At 53.7% G+C, this 23,695-nt stretch overlaps 8 protein-coding genes across 8 annotated transcripts; 4 read left to right on the top strand and 4 right to left on the bottom strand.

The window, feature by feature from the left end:
* Positions 1–1,740: 1,740 nt before the first annotated feature.
* G647_03533 (uncharacterized protein) lies at positions 1,741–5,428 on the top strand (the record flags this gene model as incomplete). The annotated part of the gene is made up of 2 exons (XM_008727878.1): positions 1,741–3,239; positions 3,289–5,428. The coding sequence occupies 2 exons, from the start codon at positions 1,741–1,743 to the stop codon at positions 5,426–5,428; spliced, it is 3,639 nt and encodes a 1,212-aa protein (XP_008726100.1).
* A 306-nt stretch (positions 5,429–5,734) lies between these two features.
* G647_03532 (uncharacterized protein) lies at positions 5,735–7,131 on the bottom strand (the record flags this gene model as incomplete). The annotated part of the gene is made up of 3 exons (XM_008727877.1): positions 5,735–6,407; positions 6,513–6,682; positions 6,880–7,131. The coding sequence occupies 3 exons, from the start codon at positions 7,129–7,131 to the stop codon at positions 5,735–5,737; spliced, it is 1,095 nt and encodes a 364-aa protein (XP_008726099.1).
* Positions 7,132–11,849: 4,718 nt separating this feature from the next.
* On the top strand, positions 11,850–12,568 carry G647_03531 (uncharacterized protein; the record flags this gene model as incomplete). The annotated part of the gene is made up of 2 exons (XM_008727876.1): positions 11,850–11,908; positions 11,980–12,568. 2 exons carry the CDS (start codon positions 11,850–11,852, stop codon positions 12,566–12,568), a joined length of 648 nt encoding a protein of 215 aa, XP_008726098.1.
* Positions 12,569–13,547: 979 nt separating this feature from the next.
* Positions 13,548–16,440, bottom strand: G647_03530 (uncharacterized protein; the record flags this gene model as incomplete). The annotated part of the gene is made up of 6 exons (XM_008727875.1): positions 13,548–13,721; positions 13,776–13,922; positions 13,977–14,994; positions 15,043–15,553; positions 15,601–16,238; positions 16,301–16,440. 6 exons carry the CDS (start codon positions 16,438–16,440, stop codon positions 13,548–13,550), a joined length of 2,628 nt encoding a protein of 875 aa, XP_008726097.1.
* Positions 16,441–18,171: 1,731 nt separating this feature from the next.
* G647_03529 (uncharacterized protein) lies at positions 18,172–19,228 on the bottom strand (the record flags this gene model as incomplete). The annotated part of the gene is made up of 2 exons (XM_008727874.1): positions 18,172–19,066; positions 19,113–19,228. The coding sequence occupies 2 exons, from the start codon at positions 19,226–19,228 to the stop codon at positions 18,172–18,174; spliced, it is 1,011 nt and encodes a 336-aa protein (XP_008726096.1).
* A 384-nt stretch (positions 19,229–19,612) lies between these two features.
* Positions 19,613–20,635, top strand: G647_03528 (uncharacterized protein; the record flags this gene model as incomplete). Its single annotated transcript, XM_008727873.1, has 3 exons — positions 19,613–20,140; positions 20,191–20,421; positions 20,474–20,635. 3 exons carry the CDS (start codon positions 19,613–19,615, stop codon positions 20,633–20,635), a joined length of 921 nt encoding a protein of 306 aa, XP_008726095.1.
* Positions 20,636–20,650: 15 nt separating this feature from the next.
* On the bottom strand, positions 20,651–22,054 carry G647_03527 (uncharacterized protein; the record flags this gene model as incomplete). Its single annotated transcript, XM_008727872.1, has 1 exon — positions 20,651–22,054. The coding sequence occupies one exon, from the start codon at positions 22,052–22,054 to the stop codon at positions 20,651–20,653; it is 1,404 nt and encodes a 467-aa protein (XP_008726094.1).
* A 378-nt stretch (positions 22,055–22,432) lies between these two features.
* On the top strand, positions 22,433–23,218 carry G647_03526 (uncharacterized protein; the record flags this gene model as incomplete). Its single annotated transcript, XM_008727871.1, has 2 exons — positions 22,433–22,536; positions 22,585–23,218. The coding sequence occupies 2 exons, from the start codon at positions 22,433–22,435 to the stop codon at positions 23,216–23,218; spliced, it is 738 nt and encodes a 245-aa protein (XP_008726093.1).
* Between the last annotated feature and the right edge of the window lie 477 nt (positions 23,219–23,695).

Here is a 23,695-nt window from a genome sequence, read left to right as displayed (position 1 = left end):
CAAACATCGAGCACAATGAAGGCAGGACATACTGGCAACGCTTCGCACAAGGCGGCCACGCTCGGAAAACGACACTTTTTACGATCAATCCACCTATCCGCCGCTTCCTTGCGGTGCGACTCTGCGATAATTCGACCGCTCTACGTTGTAAACAGCCTTTCTAAGTGATGGGTATCGAGGGGACGATCGACGACTTACGACCTTATGACGCGATGACTGCTTGACGAAACCGGACGACCTTGCGTTATGGTAATTCCTGACGACGCTCTTGATGAGTACACGAGGAAGCAAGTCGGGTTTGGATGCTTTCAGTTGGGCTGGGGCATGGACAGCCCATGACCTGGCGGCTGGTCCTGCCGGGTTGATTGTTTATCATATGCGCATTTCGAGCGTGCCCGGCCCCAGCTGCAGTCTCTTCTTCTTTGTGTTTGACGATGCCTCCTGACTTTGTACCCGCGGTTCTTCGAGGGTGGCACTACGAATCCCCTTCTGAGATAACAGCTATGGTATCCCTGCTCCTTACTGAGCCTTGAGTGCTTACTTCCGTGAAGCAACACGTACGCCGTGATCTACGACCGCAACACATGTGGCAACAAGTGGAGGAACCGGGCTCGAACAAGCCCCCAACCGCCAACCACCCGGCCAAGAAGCCCCAGGCTGCCAGTTGCATCTACAAAGTCTACAAAGTGCGCTCTCTACCCAGCGCCATGTTGTCTTACTGCATGTCGCTGCTGCTCAATGCCTGGTCATCAATACGTAACCTTTTTGTGTCCGACCACGCAGACTTGACAAGCACCTGTGCCCCCCCTCCACCGGAGATTGATTCAACTCGATTCCACGCCAGTCACCTATCAGTCAGTGGCTGCGACCGCAACGTCAGAGGCTCGGGCGGACTGCGCCATACAGTGACAGAGCGTGCGACCTCACCCACATCCATGGCTTGCCCCTGTAGACTACAGCCTACCCATGCCTTCGACTACTGTTAGTCTGGTGGTACCTGGTATTGTGTGCGGAATACAAGCAGTGAAAGATACCTCAGACACGCAAACCGTGTCGTGTTTCCTCGCCGCTCAGACACAAAAGTCGAGAAAGCGCAAAGGATACTTGGCGTCTCATGGCTCTGTGGTGTAGCGTAGACTACTGTGAATCATAAGTGCCGCTATCTGACCTCCCCCCTCACGTGAATGTTCGTGCTATACCCGAAACAGCTAGCGACTTTCTCCTCGCCCTTCCTGCTGCCTTTTGTCTCCTCGAATATGCCATTCATCGCTTTGATCTGCTCCGTCAACCATTCATTGCATGGGCAGCATTCAAATATGTTTCCTCATCTCTCTCATATGCCAGCCCCTAAGTCGTGCGACGTCAATCTCGAGCAATGATATCGTTGTTTGGGACTTAGTCACCTAATACTGTGTCTTGTCTTCGGCTCAGTCGTCTTCCGTTGCTGAAGTCTCTCGCTGAACTTATTATGCAAAGAACAAGCGCGATGCAAAAGCAAGAGTCTCGCAGCGCCACACGAGGCAGACGAGTGGCAATTGGTGCCGTCCTGGCCTTGGGCAGAAATGATCGGCAGAACAGGTGGTGGTGCAGGCTTAGCGCCCTCAGCCTCACTCCTCCCACGACAGACTTGCACCCCGTCGATATCTGCAACCTTGCCTCGTCTTCCTCGAAAGCACTCAAGGCTATGTTGCCGTGGTCCTAGCTCATACAACTGACGCCAGAGGCCAACGAGTCGACAACATGGCGCACCTTATTCACCGTGCTGCTCCCTTGAAGCCGGAGATAAAGCTTGCTCAGGCTCTGTCCGAGTTCGAAGCTATCCTGCAAGACACTGACAAGCAAGAATTCCGCTCCTTCCAATCCGGTCAGGCGGCTGTCATGTCAGATGTGATGAAGGTCACCGCAGCCATCGACAGCAAAAACAGCCATCGGAGGAGCCGTCGCTGCTTTGGCCCCCGTCTGACTAGCATCTTGGAATCCGTCCAACAATTCTCAACCGTCGTCGACATCATCATCGGCGGCTCCCAGTGCTTCCTTGCCAGCGCCATCTGGGGTACATTGAGGATGACGCTGCAAATCACGTCCTCCTTCGCGTCATACTTTGAGGACTTGTCAGCATTGTTCATGAGAGTCGGACGAGGATGCCCCCGATACCAGGAGTATGGTCTGTTATACCCGAAGTCTTCAAGGTTGCAAAGGGTGCTGTGCGAATACTTCTGCACAATTGTCATTTTGTGTAGGAAGGCCGTCTTGTTCATCAGGAAACCGTTGGTTGCTCAACTCTCGTCCGCGATCCTGAACCCTTTTCGCACGGAATTCGGCCCGTATGAGAGCCAATTGTCAGATCTGGCCGCCTCGATTCGTGAGGAGGCCTCGCTGGCATCGCACCACGAGCAAAGCAATGAGGCCAAAGAAGCCTCGTCTTTTCGCACCGCCATCTCGAGCATAATAGCTCCCCAAGAACTTCGAGAAGCCAGGAAAATGAAGAGTCAGAAGAGAAAATTGCAGATCCTCCATGCATGCTCAGCTTACAACCACCAAGCTGCATGGAAACGAGCTCGAAAAGCGGGAACGAGCGCTAGGATCGTCGATCAGGCCGTCTACACGCAATGGGCCGAAGAACCTTCACCGAACGTGTTGTGGTGCATTGGCAAACTCGGATCAGGGAAAACTGTTTGCACGGCCAGTTTAGTGCAAGAAACAATCATCAGATATCCAGATGCTCCTGTTGCCTACTTTTTCTGCAGTCATGATGATGCAGAGTCCCTCAACGCAAGGACCATCCTGGGCAGCCTTGTGAGGCAGTTACTCAGTTTTCTCGACCAAGAGACTTTCGATACCATTGCGGTCCCCGACCCAAGCACGTTCGATGAGGATGACATGACGACACACCTCTTGACACTCCTTTCTGGTAGCGCCCGGCAGTTCTTCGTTCTTATCGACGGGTTAGACGAGTGCACCGAAGGCGAATTAGGCAAGCTGTTGGAAAGCCTGCACAGGATGCTCCGTTCGCGTCATTGCTTTCACCTGTTCTGTTCAAGCCGGCCTGACTTGCATCCGAAGTATCGTTCGATCCTCCAGCATCAATACAAAGTGTCTTTGTCGGACGAAAATCCCGAAATCGCGCAATACATTGAGACCGCGCTCAGAGACCGGCTTGAAGCAGGAAGCCTCTCCATAGGTGACCCAAGCATAATATTTTCCATCAGGGACGCTCTGCTGAAAGGGAGCCAAGGGATGTAAGTACTTGCGATTTCAATTCAACGAGACGACCCTAATAAGAAGTAGGTTTCTATGGGTTGTCTTTCAGTTGGAGTCTATATGCGCCGAGCTTACCGACGAAGCAATCTTGAACGCCCTTCAGCGCTTGCCCAGAGATTTACCGGAGACCTTCGATCGCATTCTTCGCAAGTTGGACCGAGAGAAAGTATGTGACCAGGCCCTGCGCAGGAAGATGTTCGCGCTCGTTGCCGCAGCTCAGAGACCACTGACGACAGACGAACTCCGGGAGGCAATCAGCGTTGAACCGGGAGCGACGAATTGGGAATCGAAGAAATTGGTGAACGACATCCAGAAAGCCCTGGCAGGTTGTGGAAGCCTCGTGATCGTCGACGAGGAGGACTTCTCAGTTCGTTTCGCCCACCACAGCGTCATACAGTACATCACCTCTGCGTCTGGTGATCCGACCATTGCCGCGTATCACGTTCCTTGGGCAGCAGCAGATCTGATCATGGGTGAGATTTGTGTCACCTACCTCAATTTTGGTATTTTTGACACACAGCTCACAAGGGCCAGGAATAGAACCACCTTGCACTCCCACACCATGACCTCGAATATCGTGGGAAGTACTCTGCCTGAGACCACAGGTAGCAGTATTGCGTTGAGGCTCTTGAAGACCCGGAGAAAGGTGGACTTCGACATGGGAGCTTATCTTCAGGATGTCGCCACAGAAGCCAAGAGATTCAATGCAGCGGAGACCGCTCAACATCCGTTTCTCGCCTACGCCAAAGACTTCTGGCTGTTCCATACTCGATGCTTTGAGCAAGGACAACAGAAAACCTACAACTTGTGGCTCCGGTTGATAGATGGCAACGTCCCTGTCGCCACACTTCCTTGGGCCCCGGGCCATTGGTCTCAACTAGACGTGAATTTTTTGAAGTGGACCGTGGATAACAGCCATGGTGCACTGTTATACAGGATCATCGAGGCATTTACAGCTCCAGCTCAGGACAGCGTCACTGCTAACATCCTGGTGTTGGGCGACCTCGTTGCGAAAGCTCATGACTTCAGGGTGGAGGGTCGATTCTATGGTCGGATGCTGGTATTGCCTGACGTGCTTCGTCACCACGAACTACTCCGGCTCATCCTTCAACGTGGGGTGAACAGTAACGTGACAGATCATCGTGGATGTTCACCTCTTTCGCTAGCAGCAAAGTTCGCTGATCAAGAATCAGTCAAGCTACTGCTGAGCCAGAAAGATGTCCTGATGCACGACAAGTGGGGAGGTATGCAGTATGTCTTGGGCAGGGCTGTCCAGGCAGGGTGGGTCGACATAGTCAAGCTACTCCTAACACGGGGAGACATCGACGTCAATGCCGGTGTTGCAGCTGAAGGCTGGGACCCCTCCGAACACCAGGGTGGCAATGGCCACAGTGGTGTGCCACTGTTGATTGCTGCTTTGCATGGGCATCTTTTCGAGTTACTGCTTGAACAGAATGGCCTTGACATCAATCGCAAAAACGGCTACGGAAATACCGCACTCACTTTGGCTGCGGTTTACGGTCACGAGCAAAAAGTGGCGTTACTCCTGGCTCGAGACGATATCGACATCAACTCAAGAAACAATGGCGGCATGACTGCACTCAGTGTTGCCATTGAGTTCTGTCAGACACATGTTGTCGAACGATTGCTTCATCGGAAAGATGTCGACGTAAACTTCAAAGACGAGCAGGGATTAACGGCCCTACATTGGGCAATCCTATGTATTCCGACCCGAGTGTTTTTTCAATTCCACGATAAGAAACATAAAATTGGGCGCGCGATCATCGACGGCAACGGGCAGAATACCGCGGGGGACACAGCGCTTGATAGTCTTCATGATGATCTCCACCCATTTGGGTCCGTGATGAGGCTATTGCTTGCTCGACCTGACGTCGATGTCAACGCCAGAAACAGGGTCATGGAAACTCCGTTGCACTTTCTGGTGCGTACGAACCATCCGGCCGAGGTTATGCTCATGCTCGGGAGACAGGACATCGACACAGAGATGAGGGATGCACTCGGTCGTACACCACTCGACCTGGCTTTGAGCCTAGGACACACTGATATTGCCGAGGCTTTGAAGGCGCACATGGCTCGACGCAAGAGGACAGTGGAACAATCAGAAGCCATGTGTGTCTTATCCCGGCCCGGAGGTCATTTACCTTGAGCGAAGGAAGGCTTCCAGCGTGGATATGCCAACCAGACAGGTCGGAAGCTTTCGCATCGTCTCGTTAATCCCAGACGAATTGTGTTTTGTTCTATCACAATCATGATGAGATGCTCTGTCTTCAGTGGCGCCTAACTGGAGGCGTCCGAGCTGGAAGCATACACCACCCATGCTGACTACTTGCTTAAACTTTACCAGAGCAGAGACCTGAGTACTTAGTCGGCCGATGCTATGGCTCAATGATACCACGACAAGCGAAGGGAGTGATATAACGTCCCCCCCGGGTAGACCCAGCGTCACAGAACGTCACAAGGGTATGCGGTCCAAGATATCAGACAATCCACGATCCCAGAAGAACTCTTCCACGACTCGGTACCGCTCGGCAAAAAGCTCAGGCCTACACCGCCAGACTTTACGCAACATGAGGTCGGAATACTCCCTCGCTGGGGTATCAAACCCATATGCAGTACGAAGGACCATTCCCTCCCAGAGCATGACCTTCGCGTCGGTGTCCGGTATCGGCTGGCTCATGAGCCGGAGGCAGCCTACTTGGACGAAACCGTCGGCGTTCTGCCACGTCGCGGGTTCGCCACCCCTGAAGAAGCAGTAGGCTGAGATGGCGAGCAGCAATACTTGCTCGACCAGAGTCACTGAGAACGTCTGCAACAATCGGATACAGATGGCGGCGCTGATTCTGTTCTGCGTATTCAGAGTGCGGGCACGGTCCGCAACGGTGCCGTTGGTCGAGACGAGATTGGCAGACCCGATATTTTCCGAAATCTTCGCCAGCGCGTTGATGACAGGATAGCTTATGCTCCCTGTTCGACATAAGGCAGTCAATCCAGGAGGGAGAGTCGCAAGCTTGGCGCACGTTTCCGCGGCGAAGGGATGGCGTGGGTACAGCATCGGGCCCCAAATCGAGGGGTCTGCGCGCTCCATGTCGAGCACTGCGAGGCGTGCATGGTCGTACTCTTGGTATCTGCTGTCTCTTAGCTGGAGTGCTGAGGATGTTGGAGTTCTACGAAGGTTTGGCAATGGAGTGAAAATGGAAATATCAAAACAGTACGAACAAGCAAGTACTTACGAAACTAAGGTCCAGGGCGTTGAAGTTTCGTTGCCGGACGAGGAGGAAGCGGGAAAGGATGTGGACGCTGATGTTGATGACTCCTCGAGGTGGGAATGCGACCTGGAACCGGCGATCGTGCGGATCGCTTTGGCGTGGAGTTCCGCTTCGGCATACTCGCGCCGCAACCACTGAGGGAGACACAGCGTCAGACTTGGAAGGGCACGGACGAGTGCAGAGCATAGATGTAACAGAAGAACAGATCAAAGAAGAGCTTCTCAGCACGATCCCAACTCAACTCAGCACAGCTTAAATCCATGCATCACCATCATCAATCAAATCGCATCACAACAATGCATGTTCCTCAACTCAACTCGATTGAACTCACATGCAAAGCCGTCTGCGTGTAGATGGCCCAGATCAGCAACTCGGCAGGCACATCATCTCGCTGCAGCGCCTCTCGCAGCAAGCGCACGACGATGCGTTCGCACGTGGCTCGCTCGCGCGTCAGAGGGAAATCGCCAAACAAGAGGACGTCGCGCACGGCGGATGCGACCGACAGAGTGCCGAAGAAGGCGATCTCGTTCTGCAGAATGTAGCACGAGACACTGCGTCGGCGGGTTTCGTCGTGTGGCGTCATGGCTAGGTACCGCGGGGAGTGGATCGCCGGGCAGAAGGTCTTGAGCACTGAAGATGGCCCCTTCAGTCAGCGAGTGTACAGAAGGACCGGTAGGTTTAGCAGAAGCAGCCTTTTGCTTGCCAAGCATCACACCACATATGCGTTGCCGCGCTTGGAAACGGAATGGGACGCAACGGAATGGGGGCGGAAAAGGAGCACGTCGGTCTGCTTACGGAACTGCACACTCGACTCGAGGTGTTCCGGGACTTGATGCGATATGACGCTCAATGCTGGGGGGATGAAGTCGGACAGATTCGTCTGTGGGGTGTCGTCGCACTGCTGTTGCTGATGCTGCCGCTGTTGTTGTTGTTGTTGTTGTGGTGGTGGTGGTGGTGGTGGTGGTGGTGAGTGGTGATGGTGGTTCTCTCCTTCGCTGTTCTCCTTGACTCGCTCGCTTTGCGTCGCGTTCGTCCTTCCGGCGTGGTAGACTCGCCATCTCAACCTGTCATCCTGTGTCCTTGTTCGGGTATTTCGCTTCTGCCGGAAATGCCCCTTCACATTGACACCGTCACAAACTCTCCCACCGGCTGAATACTTCTCTGGTGTCAGCATTCTCGCCGCGCGCGCTTCTCGGCCCGCATCTTTGACTCGGCACCGGAACGACATGCGCGCGGCATGTGATTTGATCATCGAGTCCACCTTTTGGAGATCCTTCTTGCATTGCGATGGCGAGAGGGAGCGTGAGGCGGAGCCGGAGCCGGAAGCGGAAGCGGTGGCGGAGGGCCCTGGTGCCACCACGAACATGTACTCCATTCTTGGATTCCTCGGTCGGGGCACACGATGTCACGAGCTGGACATGCGAACAGAAAGAGGGACGTGCGAACAGAAAGAGGGACGTGCGAACAGAAAGAGGGACGTGCGAACAGAAAGAGACACGTGGTCACGGTAGCGAGGATTGCTAGACTGAGCAATGTGATGTGATGGGTGGTCGGGATGATATGATCATATACCCAGCTAGAAGCATTCAGGGGCCTTTCAGCTCGAGTGTCCTCGGCGACCTCTTTCATATAAGTGCTTCGTACGTGGATCCTCACATGAAGTTCTTGAGAGAACAGCTCCACGGACATACCTCCAGTATGCGTTTCCTACCTTTACGACATGCGCCATACGACGTGCGACGTGCATACGACTGACGTGATTGGAAGCGTCCAGCCGCAGCCGGAGATGGCATGACTTGGATACTCGTACAGCACTGTATATGACTAATGCCCACTACCAGGCGAGTCCCTGTCACTGTGTGTGACACGGGAAGTCTGTCCCGATGCATATGCGCAGCAGGCGACAGGGGTAATTTATCGCGTCGCACAGGTCCAAGTGAGTCTTTGACTCTTGAGCCGAAGTCTGAATCTCGCTCGGGCCATCTGCGCCATTCTGGGCAACGGTCATCAAATGTAGACGAACAATTGGACAACTATCTACCTACATCCTCCACATGGCTCCTCCCTCCCTCGAGAACACGAACCTCCGCGGCCGTGGCACGCAGTCCCTGCGTTGGACAGTCTTCCAAGCCGATCCACCATTTGAACTGCTATTGGTTGAGAGTCCACACTATGTTCCCAATCGGGAAGTGATGTCTTTCCCTTTTGTCTTTGCGCCGCTTTTTCCTCTTCGACTTGGCAATACGAGCTAATAAGGAACGCAGCATGACATGCATGGACATCAATGGCTAGCAGATACCCATCTCAATGTCGCCAATGGTGGTGAGTACAAGGTAGGGACAGTGGTACTCCGTACGCTTGCTGCCAAGACAAGACGCCCGCAAGGCCGTTTCTCAGCATCATTTCCAGCATACGAGTAGGTCTGGCATATTACTGGATTACTACTGTCCTTACTATAAGCTGAATCGGCTTAAGCGTGCACGGGCAGCTCCGTGGAGGAAGTTCCTGCCATCGTGTTCTATGCACTGCCCGCGACGGTTCTGGGAGCTTGACGGAGAGATGGGATGAGCTGGGCTGGGCTGGGCTGGATCGGTGGACAATTCTAGCCTGGCCACCCCAGTATTGGCACAAAATGCTTCTATTACGCATTAGCCTGCCACCTGCAAGAAGACACTCACGTTGCACATTAGATACGTCGCATGAATGACTTTTCAGGACCATCAAATTGGACAACACGGAGACCAACCGCGTCGGGACTGTGTGGTAGGTCCTGTCGCTGCCTTGCTTCAATGTTGAGCAATATCGAGCAGCCGCGGAGGGTTGCGGTGAGCAAGTACTAGGTACATACTACTCGTAAGTATACAAGCATGCCCCGGCCAGATCAGGCGGTCGCTTTCCCTCCTCTCATTCGTGAGCCGGTTGCATGGACGTGCTGCCCAGGTCTGCCGTTTCGGACATACTGGGTACACTCCCTACCCTGCATTCACGAACGACAAGGGGTCTAGTGTGGCCTGTGTCGGACCAGCTTCTTGCGAGTCTCGTAATCTATCACCATTAGCCCCTAGTCTTGTTAGTACCATTCCCACACCGAACACCGAAATGGCTACTCCCAGCACTGTTCCGCCTGGAATCCAGCTGAAACGTGGCGTACTCGTCCATGAATGCGCACGCATCTCCGACCACGGTGCCGTCCGAGGACTCATCTCAGCCAATAGGTCCGACCTTCTGGCACCCGAGGCAGGGCATCGTAGCTGTCTCCGGCCATCTTCTCTTCGAGCATCGTCTCCTGCGCCACAATGATGGCAATCTGTCTGCTGAGCCAATAATCCTCCCGTCCGAATCTTGAAGCCACCTATCGTGCTCGCTGTCGCGACCCTCGGAATACTACACCGAGACCAGGATCACATACAGACCTACCGTGAGTACCCCTGGTTTTGAGCTGCCGCACAACGAGACAATTTGTCGGGCAAGACGGCGGGAAACGAGCCGACGCCATTTATCGGGAAACTCGAGGCCATCCCTAAGAATACAATCACGTAACTGAGGTTCAGACGAAAGGTAGTTGACCCGTCATACTCGGATGGAGTGGAACCAGAAGTGCCGTAAGACGGGGTCCTACGGAGCAGAGTGTGATTGTGACCATGTCGACACTGGCAGATGACGGACTCTTAAGGACATATGATTTGGACTGGATGGGCCAACTTCAACTGCACCTCTCGTGTAAGTAGCCACTGTAACGGCGGCGGAAGAGTTATCGTCTCGTGTTGGTGCTGGTGTCGTTGGGTCCGAGTATGGCACTTCCATTAGAGATTCATGTTTATGATTTCACAGGGCTTTTTGGCAGCAGAGTACAAGTCGATGCGTTGAAATGCTAGCAGGCTCGAGCCATTCTATCGTAATGCACGGAGATAGTCTGGAAGATTGTAGGAGCGAGCGAGCAGCCGATTTCCACAAAGGCTCCCCGGGGACAGTCTCTTATGCCATGGCCAACAGGCGGTGTCATACACTGTCGTCTGCCACAATGAAGCGACTGGACGCTGCTCCAGTGTCAATAGTACGGATACTGACCATCTGTAAGCATACCAAAGGTAGGGCAGGAAGTCAGCCGCGCGTGTTCCCTGGAACAAGCGGAGAGATATGACGTTCCGCATGCCGTGACTTCTGGAAGACAATGATGCTGATGGAGGCAATTGGCTGGATCGACAGGGCTATATGGCATGACCCTGTCCTGCATCGTCTGAGCGGAATGAGGCAGAAAGGTATTCTGGCCGCTTCCAATAGCTTCGGAGCTGCTGAGATCGGCCATCCCAAGGTAGACCGGATCGAGGACAGAGTAATTCGCGAGCTGCGAAGTTTGGGCTTGCACGGAAAATCCGGAAAGTCAGGTGAGCATGACAAGGGAGGATAGGCATTTCATGTTGACATAGTCGCCCATTCGCGCCGAAGGGGCAACTCGACACTGGATAGCTGGAAGTTTGCATGCTCGGTCAGTGCAGGTGTGAGAACCTTGGAGTAGGAGAAATGGCATGACTTCTATGAACAGGATTGCGCCGCGTGTCGGTGAAGTCGGTGACTTGAAACATCTGCTATACAACCTCAGCAACGTCGAACCAGCAGCCCTCGTGGTGGAGCTTGAGGTTGAGATGACAACACGAGTTCTCCGTCTGCACGCAATGATGTGGCGCAGGCTCGAATGTATGGTTACAGAGACAGCAAGAGACGAGAGAAGATGTTCGTACAGTCAGTAGATTCAGTCTGTGATGTGAAGGCATGATTGTTCTGATTGTTCTCAACAGAAGCCTTGGTTTGCCGATCTCTTCCACCAATCAGACGTGCCAAGTAGTTTAGCTCCACAGCCACGCACTCGCCAACGTTACCGAGAAACACTAGGCGGCGGTAAAGAGACAATGGTGCGAGAAGCAGGATCCTCGTAGCCAGGGCGTGCTTGTATAGAGTGCGGTATTGGGCGACACGTCGAGAGATGGTCCACGCAGCCCTCGCCGACAATTCTCTGGAAAGACTTTCCGAAGTTCCGCAACTCATCCGGGGAACAATGATGTGACGTTTCGTCTCGGTGACATCAGACTCGGTGCCCACAATGGTGACAACAATGCCGTCATATACGTGGACCATGTAAGGGACGAAATACTCGCACATGTGCTTGCTCCAAACTCTCTCACAGCTTCGACCAGGAGAGACCAGTATCAAGTGAACCCACGATCCTCACGCCCCTTCTCAATCACTGACCGAGAGCAATAGCCGGTACAGAAGCAGAAAGCAACAACAGTCCTCGCTTCCACCATGTCGGGCCTAAATCCCGGTTTTACCACCAAAAACACAGCCGACGCAGGCGCCTCCTCGTAAGTACAGTCCAGGGTCTACACAGACACTCAGTCTCGCCATACGTCTCGCTAACTGTTTCCGCCACCAGGGCCACCAAGACGACAGATCAAACCGAAGGCATCTTTGAAGACGCGAGCAGCGACATGAAATCCAAACAGCAAGGCTCCGTGCTCGGCTCCAACCTCCAAGGCGGCCTGCTCGACCAAATCGGCGGCAGCTCCACGGGCCACCCCGCGCTCGGCTACGACGCCAAGCACGGCAGCTCAGTGACGGGAACCGCAGAGGCCAAGGGCAAGGATCTGTACGAGGACGCGCGCAAGGGGGCGCACAGCGCAGAGAACGCGGCAAGCAACAGCCTCGAGCAACTCAAGGGCACGGCGGCCGAGTATGCCGAGAGCGCAAAAGACACGGCCGGGAACATGAGTGCGGGTGCCCAGAACGCGGCGCACGATGCAACGAGCGGTAGCGGTAGCCACGGCGGATTGCTCGACACCGTCCGGGAGAAAGTGAGTGGCGTGTTTGGCGGTGGTCACAGTACCGTGCAGAGTCGGCAGGCGAGCAACTTCGACGCCGGCGCGTCTAGTGCGACCAAGAGCACCGATCTGACCGAGGGCATTCACGAGGATGCGAGCAAGGGCATCGAGAGCGTCAAGGGCGCGACGACACGTGGGGAGTGATCGGACGGACGGACGGGTCGGGAGTACGTACGTACGCTCGGAGGAGTGGTATTGTACGAGGGGAGTGTAATGCCAGGGCGCAAGCCAGCCCAGTTCTTGTTACAGTAGTTGATATCGGTATCGGCATGCCTATTGTGGTTACAATAGGTAAATCAAATATAGAGTATTTTCTAAGGCTTCTACTGTATAGCGGGTAGTCAATATCGGTATCGGTACGCCTTTCTTTGTATGGCACTAGATTAAAGGTAGACTATTCCCCCAGGCTCCTACTGTACAGTTAGTGTTCAATATCACTATCAGCATACCTTTTTTTTTATATGGCACTAGATTAAAGGTCCTCCGTAGAGTATTCCCCAAGACTCACCCTTTCCCCTTTCTCTTTCTCTTTCTCTTCCCCTTCTCTGGGCCCCTTCCCCCTACCTTGCTTTCAGGGTGCCTACGCTCAAATGCATCCTTGTTCTGAGCTCATCCTCTCTCTTGATCCGAATCAGTCCTCGTAGGGTAGAGCGTATTGGAAGTTCCTGCCGAAACCCTTCAGAGCAGACCCTTCTTCCTTCTCAAGTCAAACCATGTCGGGCGTACTAGATGTGACATACCTGCAGTCCTGGTATTGCTGCTTTGTTTTTGTCCTTGGGCCGCAGGGTTCTACAACTCGAATGGTGTCGAAAGACGATGCAACTCACGGTGCAACCTACGGTGCACCCTCTGTGCTATCAGATTATGTCTTCAGATCGTTTACGCACCGTCGGATCACATCGGTCGGCGGCAGCAAGTCAATGCACTGTCGGTGCCATCGAATTATGTCTTCAGATCGTTGCACATCTCTCGGCGGCAGCATAGACTTGAATATATATTGACACGGTAATCGCCGCCCTGCAGCAAGCAGAGATGTAGCAGAATCGGCCTTGAAAGGTGCGCCTGATATAATGCCCAAGGGGATCCTCGAATGCAAATCCAACACACTCAGCCTCCCTGGGTATTACTGTCTCGCCTCGGTAACCACACCCTCATAATCCCGCGACTTGATGTACTCAAGCGTCCGGAAGAAATGACGCTTAGGATTCTCCAGTGACTGAGCATTGCCCTCCGAGTTGGTGGTGGACAAGTTCGAATGGATGAGCTCGATCAGCCCGTTGAGGTACTTGGTCGTAACCTGCGAGAAACCATCATTAGTCTTCCTCACCACTGAGCATGCGGTGAAACATACCGTCTCGTTTTGCTGATCGAAATAGTAGACATATCGATTGAGGATCTCGACAAACAGCTCCACGGACACGGCAGTGTCCATGCAAGCATCAGCGACACGCAATGCTCGTTGCAGGCACTCCAGCACCCGCTTACCGTCGCGGTAGAACTGTGTTCGGCCGTCAGCAGTCAATCCAGGCAGATCACCTTGTCCACCACTCACGTTCTTGGGGTCTTCCTCTCGTCCAGGAATCTCGGTGCACCACCAAAGATGGCTTGCCAAGTAGACTGCGCGACATTGATCCGGCTTCTTCAACAGCTTGCTGCCATGCAAAGCTGCCTTCGTGATGAGCGTGTCATAGTTTTCCTTGCCGAATCCTCTTGACATCTGCAATGCGCCGGCGATGATGCAGACCGCCTGGAACTGGGCCCTGGAGTCGCTGATACTGTCCTCGTAGATGGTGAACGCTTGCGCAAAGAACTCATACGCAAATTCCTCAAAGCCGCACTGGTCGGCAACTTGGCCGCAGGAAACAAACAGGCGAAGGCACAACTCTGCCGCGGCAGGGTTGACGCGGGTGTAGAGCTGCGAAAGGGTTTGGTGCATGAACCGGTACAGCGCCGAAGACTGATTTTGCCAGTTGTCGTCAAAGTGCTCGCGAGTTTTGAATTTCCGGGCGAGTTTTAACGACGCGGTGATAATAGCCGGAGTCGTGTATTTTATCCGTTCATTACCAGCTTCATACGCCTTGCGAACCTGTTGCAGCAGCTTGAGTTGGGTGTCGTTGTCCGGCCCATGGATGAAATGCACTATCCTCGCAAGCCAGCCTTGCTCCTCCACGGTCTCATCCGATTCACCGCCCCGCTGGCGGTTCAGTCCAGGATACCCGGCGGGTTGTTGGATTCCCTCTTTAATTATGACTTTCAGGAGTGACATGATACCTTCCAAGTGTTGTGTGGTGGTGATCGAGACTCGATTTCGCAGGATATTCTTGGCCACTTCTCCAGCAACTGCCCGCCTAGTGGCATAGGTTTGTGACGAGTAAAGAGGAAGGTAATTGGGCAGAGCCAGTGCTGTGAAAAGGGAGAAATATGTCCGAATAGGCGAAAGTAGGAGATTGAGCATGTTGGCTTGCGTCGCCGCGGAATGGAGGTCGGCAGAATCCATGTATTCGGCGCCCTTCTCCCGAGCATAAGCAAGTATCTGGTCGAGATACTCTAGCCGGTCTGGATAGATATTCCTGCGCATGTTAGCTCGGACATCTTCAACAGTGTTCACGTGGACATACAGCGCCAGGTTCGCCAGCGAATTCAAGAGAGCCATGGTATCCTGAATGGGGAGACCCCTCGTCTTCACGAGATTGACGACTTGGTCGTAAAAGATTTCGAACAGCTTGACCTCTCCTACACCAGCGGCCTTGTCGCCATTCGTCGCCGCGGGGGCAGACGGAGTGACCGGGGTTGCTGCTTGTGAATCGGCTGTCTCAGACTCTGTAGGCGATTTTAGATCTGTGCCGTTCGTTGCGGGCGTTTCTGGCTCAGCGGCAGGAGGCGCTGGCTTCGAGTCTTGATTCAAGTCGATCTTTTCGAGCATCCGTACTGCAGCGTCTTCTTCAGCTTTGCGCTTGTCCTCATCAGATAACCCCTCGGCGGATTCCCTTTGCGCGTATGTGGAGAGCCGGTCCATCAGACCTATGACGATTTTCTTCATGTCGACATGTGGGTTCAACCGGGCGATGGCGGAGAGCATCTGATCAAGGGTGTGGAGGTGATACTCGTCGGGAAACACCTTGGTAATAACTGGCCATTCGTCAACACTGTCCCGGTCCTCGGTGATATCTTCCTACCTTCGAGTAGATACTCTTGAGCCAAGACATCCCGACATTGAACGACCTGTTCCAGCAGTGGAGCAATGATGGTAGCCTTGTATGTCTCCAAGTCGACCAGTTGGCTGAGTCTGACCAAGTTGCTGCCCACCAGTAATTCCAGCTCTCGCCGCTCCTGGGTTCTCTGCTCTCTTTCCCTCGAATGCCCCTGGTGCTGCCACCGCACCCACAGCTTGTTCATCTCTACAAAATTCGTCAGGATAAAATTGATCGAGTCTTGCAAATTGCCTTGCGGGCCATCCTCTTTGCCTGTCGGCAAATAATCTCGTGCCTGTCCCATGAGATAGTACCGGAGGAAGAGGCCTCGAATTGGATGCTGTACGCCGCGACTCATTTCCATCATGTCTTTCATGATCTCTTTGACCGGTGCATCCTCGACGCCCATATAGACCGTGCCCACCGTAATCATGAGGTACAATCGGGGGATGATATTGCCTGCGTATTGTACAAGTTCGTAGAGGTCGGCGAGGTGATTGACAGGATGCGAGTCGCGGAGGTATTCGGACAGATATCGGAGAGCGTCGAAGACGGCCATGTAGAGCTCATAATATTGTTTTGGGCCCAGGGTAGGCGTGCGCAGTTCAGACACCAGCGTCGACCTACAGCGTTGCAGCGGCACGTCAGCGCAGCCGATGTGAACAGAGTCGAGCGGTGATCTTACCCGCACTTCAGAGCGTCCATGAGCTTCCCGGGCGTCTCGAGACATTTGCGCATCTGTTGCGACTGCTGCCGCACAACTCCCAGGGCTTCCTCGAGTAAGCGTCCCTGGTCCTCCGCCGTTGTAGGCGATGGTGCCGCCATGGCGACAGCGTTACCGGCTTGCAACCAGCAGTGAACGAGGCTGTACTGGACGTAATGTTGGCCAGAGAAGGTGATGTGCTATAATTGTCAAGTCTTCGACTTGGCCAACTGTTCAAGAAAGTAATGGTGCAGAGAAGATGTCCAGGGCAGAGTTGCTAGGCATCGTCTAACGGACTTCGCGATACTGCATTGAGCTGGAAGGAACCTGCCGCCGGATTTGGCTTGGCAGGAGATCGAGCACGAGACATTCCCCAGGACCACGAATCCTTTTCATTGGCGGAACGCTTATAATAAGAATGACTATTGTATACATCTATTAGGTCTGTTGCCTCCTGCTCCCCTCTTTTGTCAGGAGATGTACCGAATGCCCACCAACGCCGCGCTAATATCAGATGTCGTCCCCCGCCTCCGGGGAAAAGCCATTCGTCAAGTCATAGATAATACAAGATTGCTTGTTTCTTTCAGAAATCATAAAGCCGTCCAGGCAGGTCTATGTCAAACGCCTGAGCCCAATGTTGTTGTTGGTGACCTATAGGTGGACGCGAAGTCCATGCCCACTACCGAACCGAACTGGTAGTTGCCCTTGATGACGTCCAGCTCCATTCGGTGCTTGAAGCGGAAGGTATTGTGGTTGTGGGCGTCCAGCTCCATTGTGAACTCGAACCCATCGGCGATGGAGAGGCTGACGACTCCGAGCTCACGGTATAGTAATACCACGTATGCCACTGTCCATCATCGTATGGCTTCGTCGAAGGAAGGGACTGCGTCACCGTAATTGTGGCAGTAACTGGCTTTTCCATTGTCGTGACTGTCGAGGGCGATTCTGAAGGATATTGTCGACTCGATGTCAATGCCTCCAGCGTTACCGACACCACTTCTGTAGTCGTCGAGCCGGGCGAGTAGTCGGTGACGGTGGTGGGGGATGGAGTTGTCACGGCGAAGACAATCGTCGTCGGTGCTTCGGATGCAGTCACAACGATTGTGGAGACTTGGGTCTGCATCACTGTTTGTGTGTGTGTGATCGCGTCAGTGACAGTCGCTGTTGGAGAGCCGTCGTCTGTCGTTCCACCTCCTACTGCAACAACGGAATACGAGGCAGGTTTTCTTCGCTCTATTCCATCGGGGATGACTGGTCGAGCACTCGAGAGGCACAGTAGTGATAGCATGAAAAGCGTGAGGTATGATTTGCTTGACTTCATCTTGCCTAGAAGAGTCAATGGAAGAATAGCAGAGCGCAGGTGAGCGAGACAGCGTGATGTCCAATATCAGTGTTGACGATAACACAAGAGAAAGAAACGCATAGACGGAGAAGTGCATCGACAAGTACCTTTGCATGTCAGCAAAATCGCAGAGGTTGGTTATCATCATGGGTCTGGGTGCGGGAATTGTGTGCATGTGCGCGGTAAGGTGGTGGTGTTGATGCATTCATGAGGAGGCTGGGTTTCTAAACAAGGTCGAAGGGTCGAAAACAGATCGGCAATCTCAGGCGCAGCCTTGGCAACCACGAGGCTGGGCAACCGCCACACCTCATGATTGGCTGAAAGTCGGTGGCTGGGCCAACGCTGGGCTTCGACCATGCAATCAAGCCGAACGGTGCATACTCGGTATGCTGCCGGGACTGTTTCGAACTCTTTTAATTGTTTCAAAGCGCCTGGCCTCCATGTCCCAACAGCCCTCGAGAGTTCGAGACCGTAACCGAATGACCTGCGTCAACTGCGCCATACTCACGTTTTAGCCGGCCTTGGCCTTCGGTTTCCTGATCATAACCCGGTCTCCATCCCGCATCCAGCCCACGTCTTCTGCTCGGACAAGTTCATCCCAGCTCATTTCGCCGCCAGTGGAGCTCCGAAGGATCCATCTAGCGTCGCAGGAATAATATGCTCGACCGATGGCTTTGAGGGCCATTCTACGCTGCGATTCGAGATGCCAGTGAAGGATGGCTCGGACGTACCCGTCGACTTTATGTCGCACGCGCCAGAAAGCCACCCAATTACCCATGACAATCGATTTCAAAATGCTGTCCACTACTCTGCTCCTGAACCCGATCCGCACTTGACACTTGTATCTCAACGCGTATGCTGAGGTAAGGTCATTCTGTCGAATCGCAGTGTCGAGAATGAGGTAAGTAATCATCTCAACCAGCTCAGATCTCGGCAAAGGATGCTCAGAGGTGTGCAGTGTAGTCAGCAGATGTAGGAGAGATGGGTGATAGCCCTCTGGATGAAGTGCTAGGATAGCCGCTCTGATATTGAACACGTGCACTCGTTGGGAGAAGACGGGGTTTTGCGCTGACGCAGAGCTGGCAAGAAGGCCTTCTCGGAGTTTCCGCAGTGCTAGGATAATGGTAGACAGCTCGGCTGAGGCGGACGCCGAGGGACCCACGGTCGCCGGGGCGTGCACAGGCGCTGGAAAGTCTTGTTGATGAGGACTCGGCGCTCGGACGGGGGGAGGATGCGTCGCGCTGACAGCCTGGTTTCTGACTGGAGCTGTGGTCGGGAACTGAGCCTCTTCTACCGATAGCGATGCGAAGGCGCTATCGAGGGCTTTGGCGTGCTGGGTGCAGAATTGCATATAGCGAGCGACAATTTTGTTGTAGAAGCTCTCTTGCGTCTTGGGATCGAGCAACCTTTCCGCCATTAGACACATCCGATTCCGCCAAGCAGCGGCCTCACCTGTTATCACCCTTTGAGACGAAGCCCATGCTCTCGAGCGGGTCTTGCCTGACTGGACGCAACCTGTCCCATGGTGCTGACGATTTCCGCCCAAGAGTGGGAGGTGCTTGTGCCATTCTTTACAACGTCAGGGCTGTACGCACCATCACGATCGGAACAGAACTGCAGTGCCCATTTCAAGCGTCCTCTGCTCTGATCTATGCTCCTGCCTTGAGCTAGGTCGCTGCTCCCACCGCTACTAAGCTGCTCGTGGCTGCGGTGGCTGCGCGTGGATCTGCACATGGGCAAGCGAGCGTGGGGAGCAAACGGTAAACGACTCCAACGATCATTATCGATAAGGCAATAGCGGGCCGAGCCTCTTCTTGGCATTATATTCCACTCGTCACGTGGTATTCATTCTCCCAACACTTTCGGATCAGCGGATGGTTTTCCTGGATTTCGTCTCGTATATATGGGTACACGGCTGATTTGTGACACGAAATGACAAGAACACATCCAAAATGTCCGACTCAGATCCTCAGACCTCAGCAGACTCTGGTGGACAAGAACTCTCGGAAAAGGCCGAGGAGCTCTGGCACAACCTCGTCCATTGGAACGACCTTCCGCATTGGCTCCAGGACAACCACTACATTCACTCCAGTTATCGTCGAGCGTCCTACAGTTACTCCAGGTCCTTTCAAAGCGTTCTACATTGGCACAATGAGAGTGTCAATATCTGGAGCCATTTGATCCCTGCCACCTTGAGTCTGCCCTGTGCGGCTGCTCTCTACAACGTTCTGAAACCACGGTACGACCACGCCTCCATGGCCGACGTTATAGCCATGGGTTGCTTCTTCGGCGGTGCAGCTGCTTGCTTGGGGATGAGTGCCTCCTACCACACTTTGTCAAACCACTCCCCGTCTGTTGCTCGGTTCTGGAACCAACTCGACTATGCAGGCATCTCGTTGCTGATCATGGGGTCATTTATTCCGAGTGTATACTATGGCTTCTGGTGCCACCCAGTCAAGCAGTGGACATACTGGATCATGGTGAGAATAGAACCAATTTTGGGGCTGTGTAAGACTCACAATCGTGGCAGATATGCTCTTTAGGGGTGGCTTGCACCACAATGTCGGTCTTTCCACGCTTCAGAACTCCGGCATGGAGACCATACCGAGCGCTGATGTTCGTGGGCATGGGCATCTCAGCGGTCTTCCCGGTCTTCGATGGATTGGCCACATTCGGTTTAGAAGATATGGGAAAGCAGATGGGTTTGTGGTGGCTGATCTTGCAAGGTGCGCTGTATATCCTTGGGGCCGGTCTCTATGCTGTGAGTATTCACCTCACTCGATACCAAATTGATACTTACTTGAGTCTACCAGGCCAGAGTCCCAGAAGCATGGCACCCCGGCAAGTTTGATACAGTGGGAAGCTCGCACCAGATCTTCCACATACTGATTGTCCTGGCCGCACTGTCACACCTCCAGGGGCTCCTCAAAGCCTTCGACTACCGCCATGGTATGATGGGTTCCATGTGTATATAAGAATCTACCTTCAGTTCATAGTTTGAAGTCGGCATTCAAGTATGAACGGCTTGCAGTCCTTTCCTGTTGGTGACTAGCGATTCGAGATACCATTGACGTCTTCAGATCCCTGGACCTGTCGGACGTTAGGTCGTATATGGTCGCAAGATTGATTGTCAAAGTTCGGAAGGAATAGCCAGCATCGACAAGCTCTTCCAGGTGCTGCCTGGCGTTTAGGATCTGCCCACGGTACAGATTTGCTACAGCGAGATTCTGCTTTACCACGGCTGCAACAGCTGGATCAATGCTTGTTTCGTTCTCGGAGAGCAACTTCGCAGCTTCATCGAATCGACCTTGGGCGACCGCCAGCAGTGAGTGAAGGACCATCTTTTCGGGTGAATTGAGAACGGTCGACTGGATGAGCTTTTCGGCGCGGGAGATATCGCCCATTTTGATCCTCAGCAAGACTATCCTCGAAACCCACAGCGCAAGATCTTCATCTTCGCCCGGCTTCAAACTCTCTAGCGTCCTGGCAGCAGTATCCAGATCGCCCATCTCGATGAGTGCATTCACCACCCTAATAGAGACTTCGCGCAGTCTCTGCGTCCACAGCTTCCTCTGTTCCAAAGTCGTGAGTGGAGAAGACAAGTGCTCTCTACACTCCAATCCGACGTCGTAGAGCGACGACACACCCCTCCGGGGGTCAGAGAAACCGAGGCTCTGAAGTCGCAGTGCCTGTAACCGTAAACCAAATGGCATGATGTGCTCCGGGACTTTACGTGACTGACGTTCGGACCCGTCCTCCTCGGGTTCCTTCTCCGGATGTGGATCATCGTAGTAGAAGCCTGAACTCAGGTCCTCTAGCGCTTTGGCCTCCTGAGCAGCCATCAATATATTACCAGAAAGCTCCAAACAAGAATATCGAATCTCCATGACTCGAAAAATCGTCTCGGCATCTGTAGGTCTAATGGTACCAGAGACTAAGATTGAGCCAGCGAGCTGCGCGGCACGGAGGAAGTCGCACTGTGAGAGTAACGAGTCGAGTTGTTGCAGGGATGCGCTCAGTGATGTTTCCGGACTGGGAGGTGGAAGGAACGGTTTGCGGAATGGACCGGGCACTTCGACCTGGGAGAGGGCATGATAGATTGAAGAGTCAAGAAGAAAGGACAGGTCTCGTTCCTCGGCTGGAGTGGCAGGTTGTTGAGCCGCAGGTGCAGGTTGTTCCTGCTGTGCCGTTGTCGACGACTTTCCAGTTGTAGACGTCTGCGCCAGTGGTTCGCTAACCTCGCTCTGCAGCGACACGAGCTGTTGAGGCTGCTGAGACGCCACAGACACAGCAAGCGGGTCTGCTGGCGCGTCCAACGGTCCCTTGGTCGTGCGTCGTGGAAGGGCAGCGCGGCTTGACGGTTTGCGGCTGTGTGACGCTGACGCAGAAGCCATCTTTGTGGTCTTTGGGTGTGAAGAACATTCAGGCGTTTTGAACAATCATTCTACCGTCTTCTGCAACATACTCTGTGCCTGTCTCTATGCACCGCAAGTGCTACGCAAGTATCGTCAAAATCTCAGGATCCTGGTGATCATGGCAAACATGACTCCTCTGTGTAAGATGTTCAATTCGACAAGATTGCCGCCGGCTCAACTTCGGCATTTCGATCCCCCCTGAAGCTGCGGAACTGACAATTGTTCACAGTGGGAGTCTCGCACGACTACCCACGAGCAGATCCCCAGCCTGCGCGACCACCGGCCAACAACTTTGTCTTCCTCGAGACACTCAATAACCGGCAGATTGCGAACTTGGCCGGCGACCTCCTCGCCAAAATGAGTGCAAAGCGCGACAAATATTCAGTGATCCTGCCGACGTACAATGAGCGAGAGAACCTCCCTGTCCTGGTGCAGATGTTGTCGGACACGTTCACCAAAGAGTAAGTCACGTCAAATTGAGCGTGTGTGACAATGCTAAGCGCTCTTAGACGTCTGAGCTGGGAAGTCATAGTCGTCGACGACGCCTCCCCCGACGGCACCCTTGAACGCGCCAAAGAACTGCAAAACTCCTTCGGGAAGGAGCACATCATCCTCAAGCCCCGCGCTGGCAAACTCGGTCTCGGAACGGCCTATGTACATGGTCTTCAGTTCGTCACCGGTAACTTCGTGATCATCATGGACGCCGACTTTTCCCACCACCCCAAGTTCATCCCCGAGTTCATCAAGATCCAGAAGGACACGGGCGCCGACATCGTCACGGGCACGAGATACAGGTCGAAAAATGGGCTTGTGGGCGGTGTCTACGGCTGGGACCTGAAGAGAAAATTGACGAGTCAAGGCGCGAACATTCTGGCGGATTTCCTGCTCAATCCCGGTGTCAGCGACTTGACGGGCTCCTTTAGACTGTACAAGAAGGAAGCGCTGGTCAAGGTCATTGAGAAGACGCAGAGCAAGGGATACACGTTCCAGATGGAAATGATGGTTCGAGCGAAAGCGATGGGCTTGAAGGTTGAGGAGTGTCCCATTACCTTCGTGGATCGACTGTACGGAGAAAGCAAGCTTGGTGGTGAAGAGATTGTGGAGTATCTGAAGGGTCTCTTGTGGTTGTGGTGGACAGTCTAACTGTTTTGGCAGAGGGCGTCCGGCGTGTACAACAGAGCATTTAGCGGTATCAGGGATTGGGAAAGCATGGAGTCCATTACTGCATAATAGCCGATCAGGTCAAGCGGCGACTTCCAAGAGCAACAAGAGTTCCATCGATACAGATGGCTCCGATATCGCGACGGTCGACTTGTCTTTTGGCAGGCGCGCTTGACGAGCCTACCGCCGCCAGGTCGAGGGCTTCAGGCGATCGGTGGGCGAAGCCTTCCACCTGGAACAGTTCCCTAGTAGAACTGTAAAGTTCAAGGTCGCCGGTCTTTTCGACAAGTGGAAGCTAGATGGGCTGCCGACAACCATCGGATATACGAGGCAAATGACGACAAGAAGCGTCAACAGCAACATCAAACACCAGAGGACCCCGTACTCGTCCAGTCGGATTGGATGACCTCACCGGAGACATAATCGCAACATCGGTGGGTTGAGGACCCACTCTGTACT

The sequence above is a fragment of the Cladophialophora carrionii genome (assembly GCF_000365165.1).
Source record: "Cladophialophora carrionii CBS 160.54 unplaced genomic scaffold supercont1.3, whole genome shotgun sequence".
NCBI lineage: Eukaryota > Fungi > Ascomycota > Eurotiomycetes > Chaetothyriales > Herpotrichiellaceae > Cladophialophora > Cladophialophora carrionii.
Note: the sequence above shows the minus strand (reverse complement) of the source record. Positions and strands in the feature narration are given on the sequence as shown.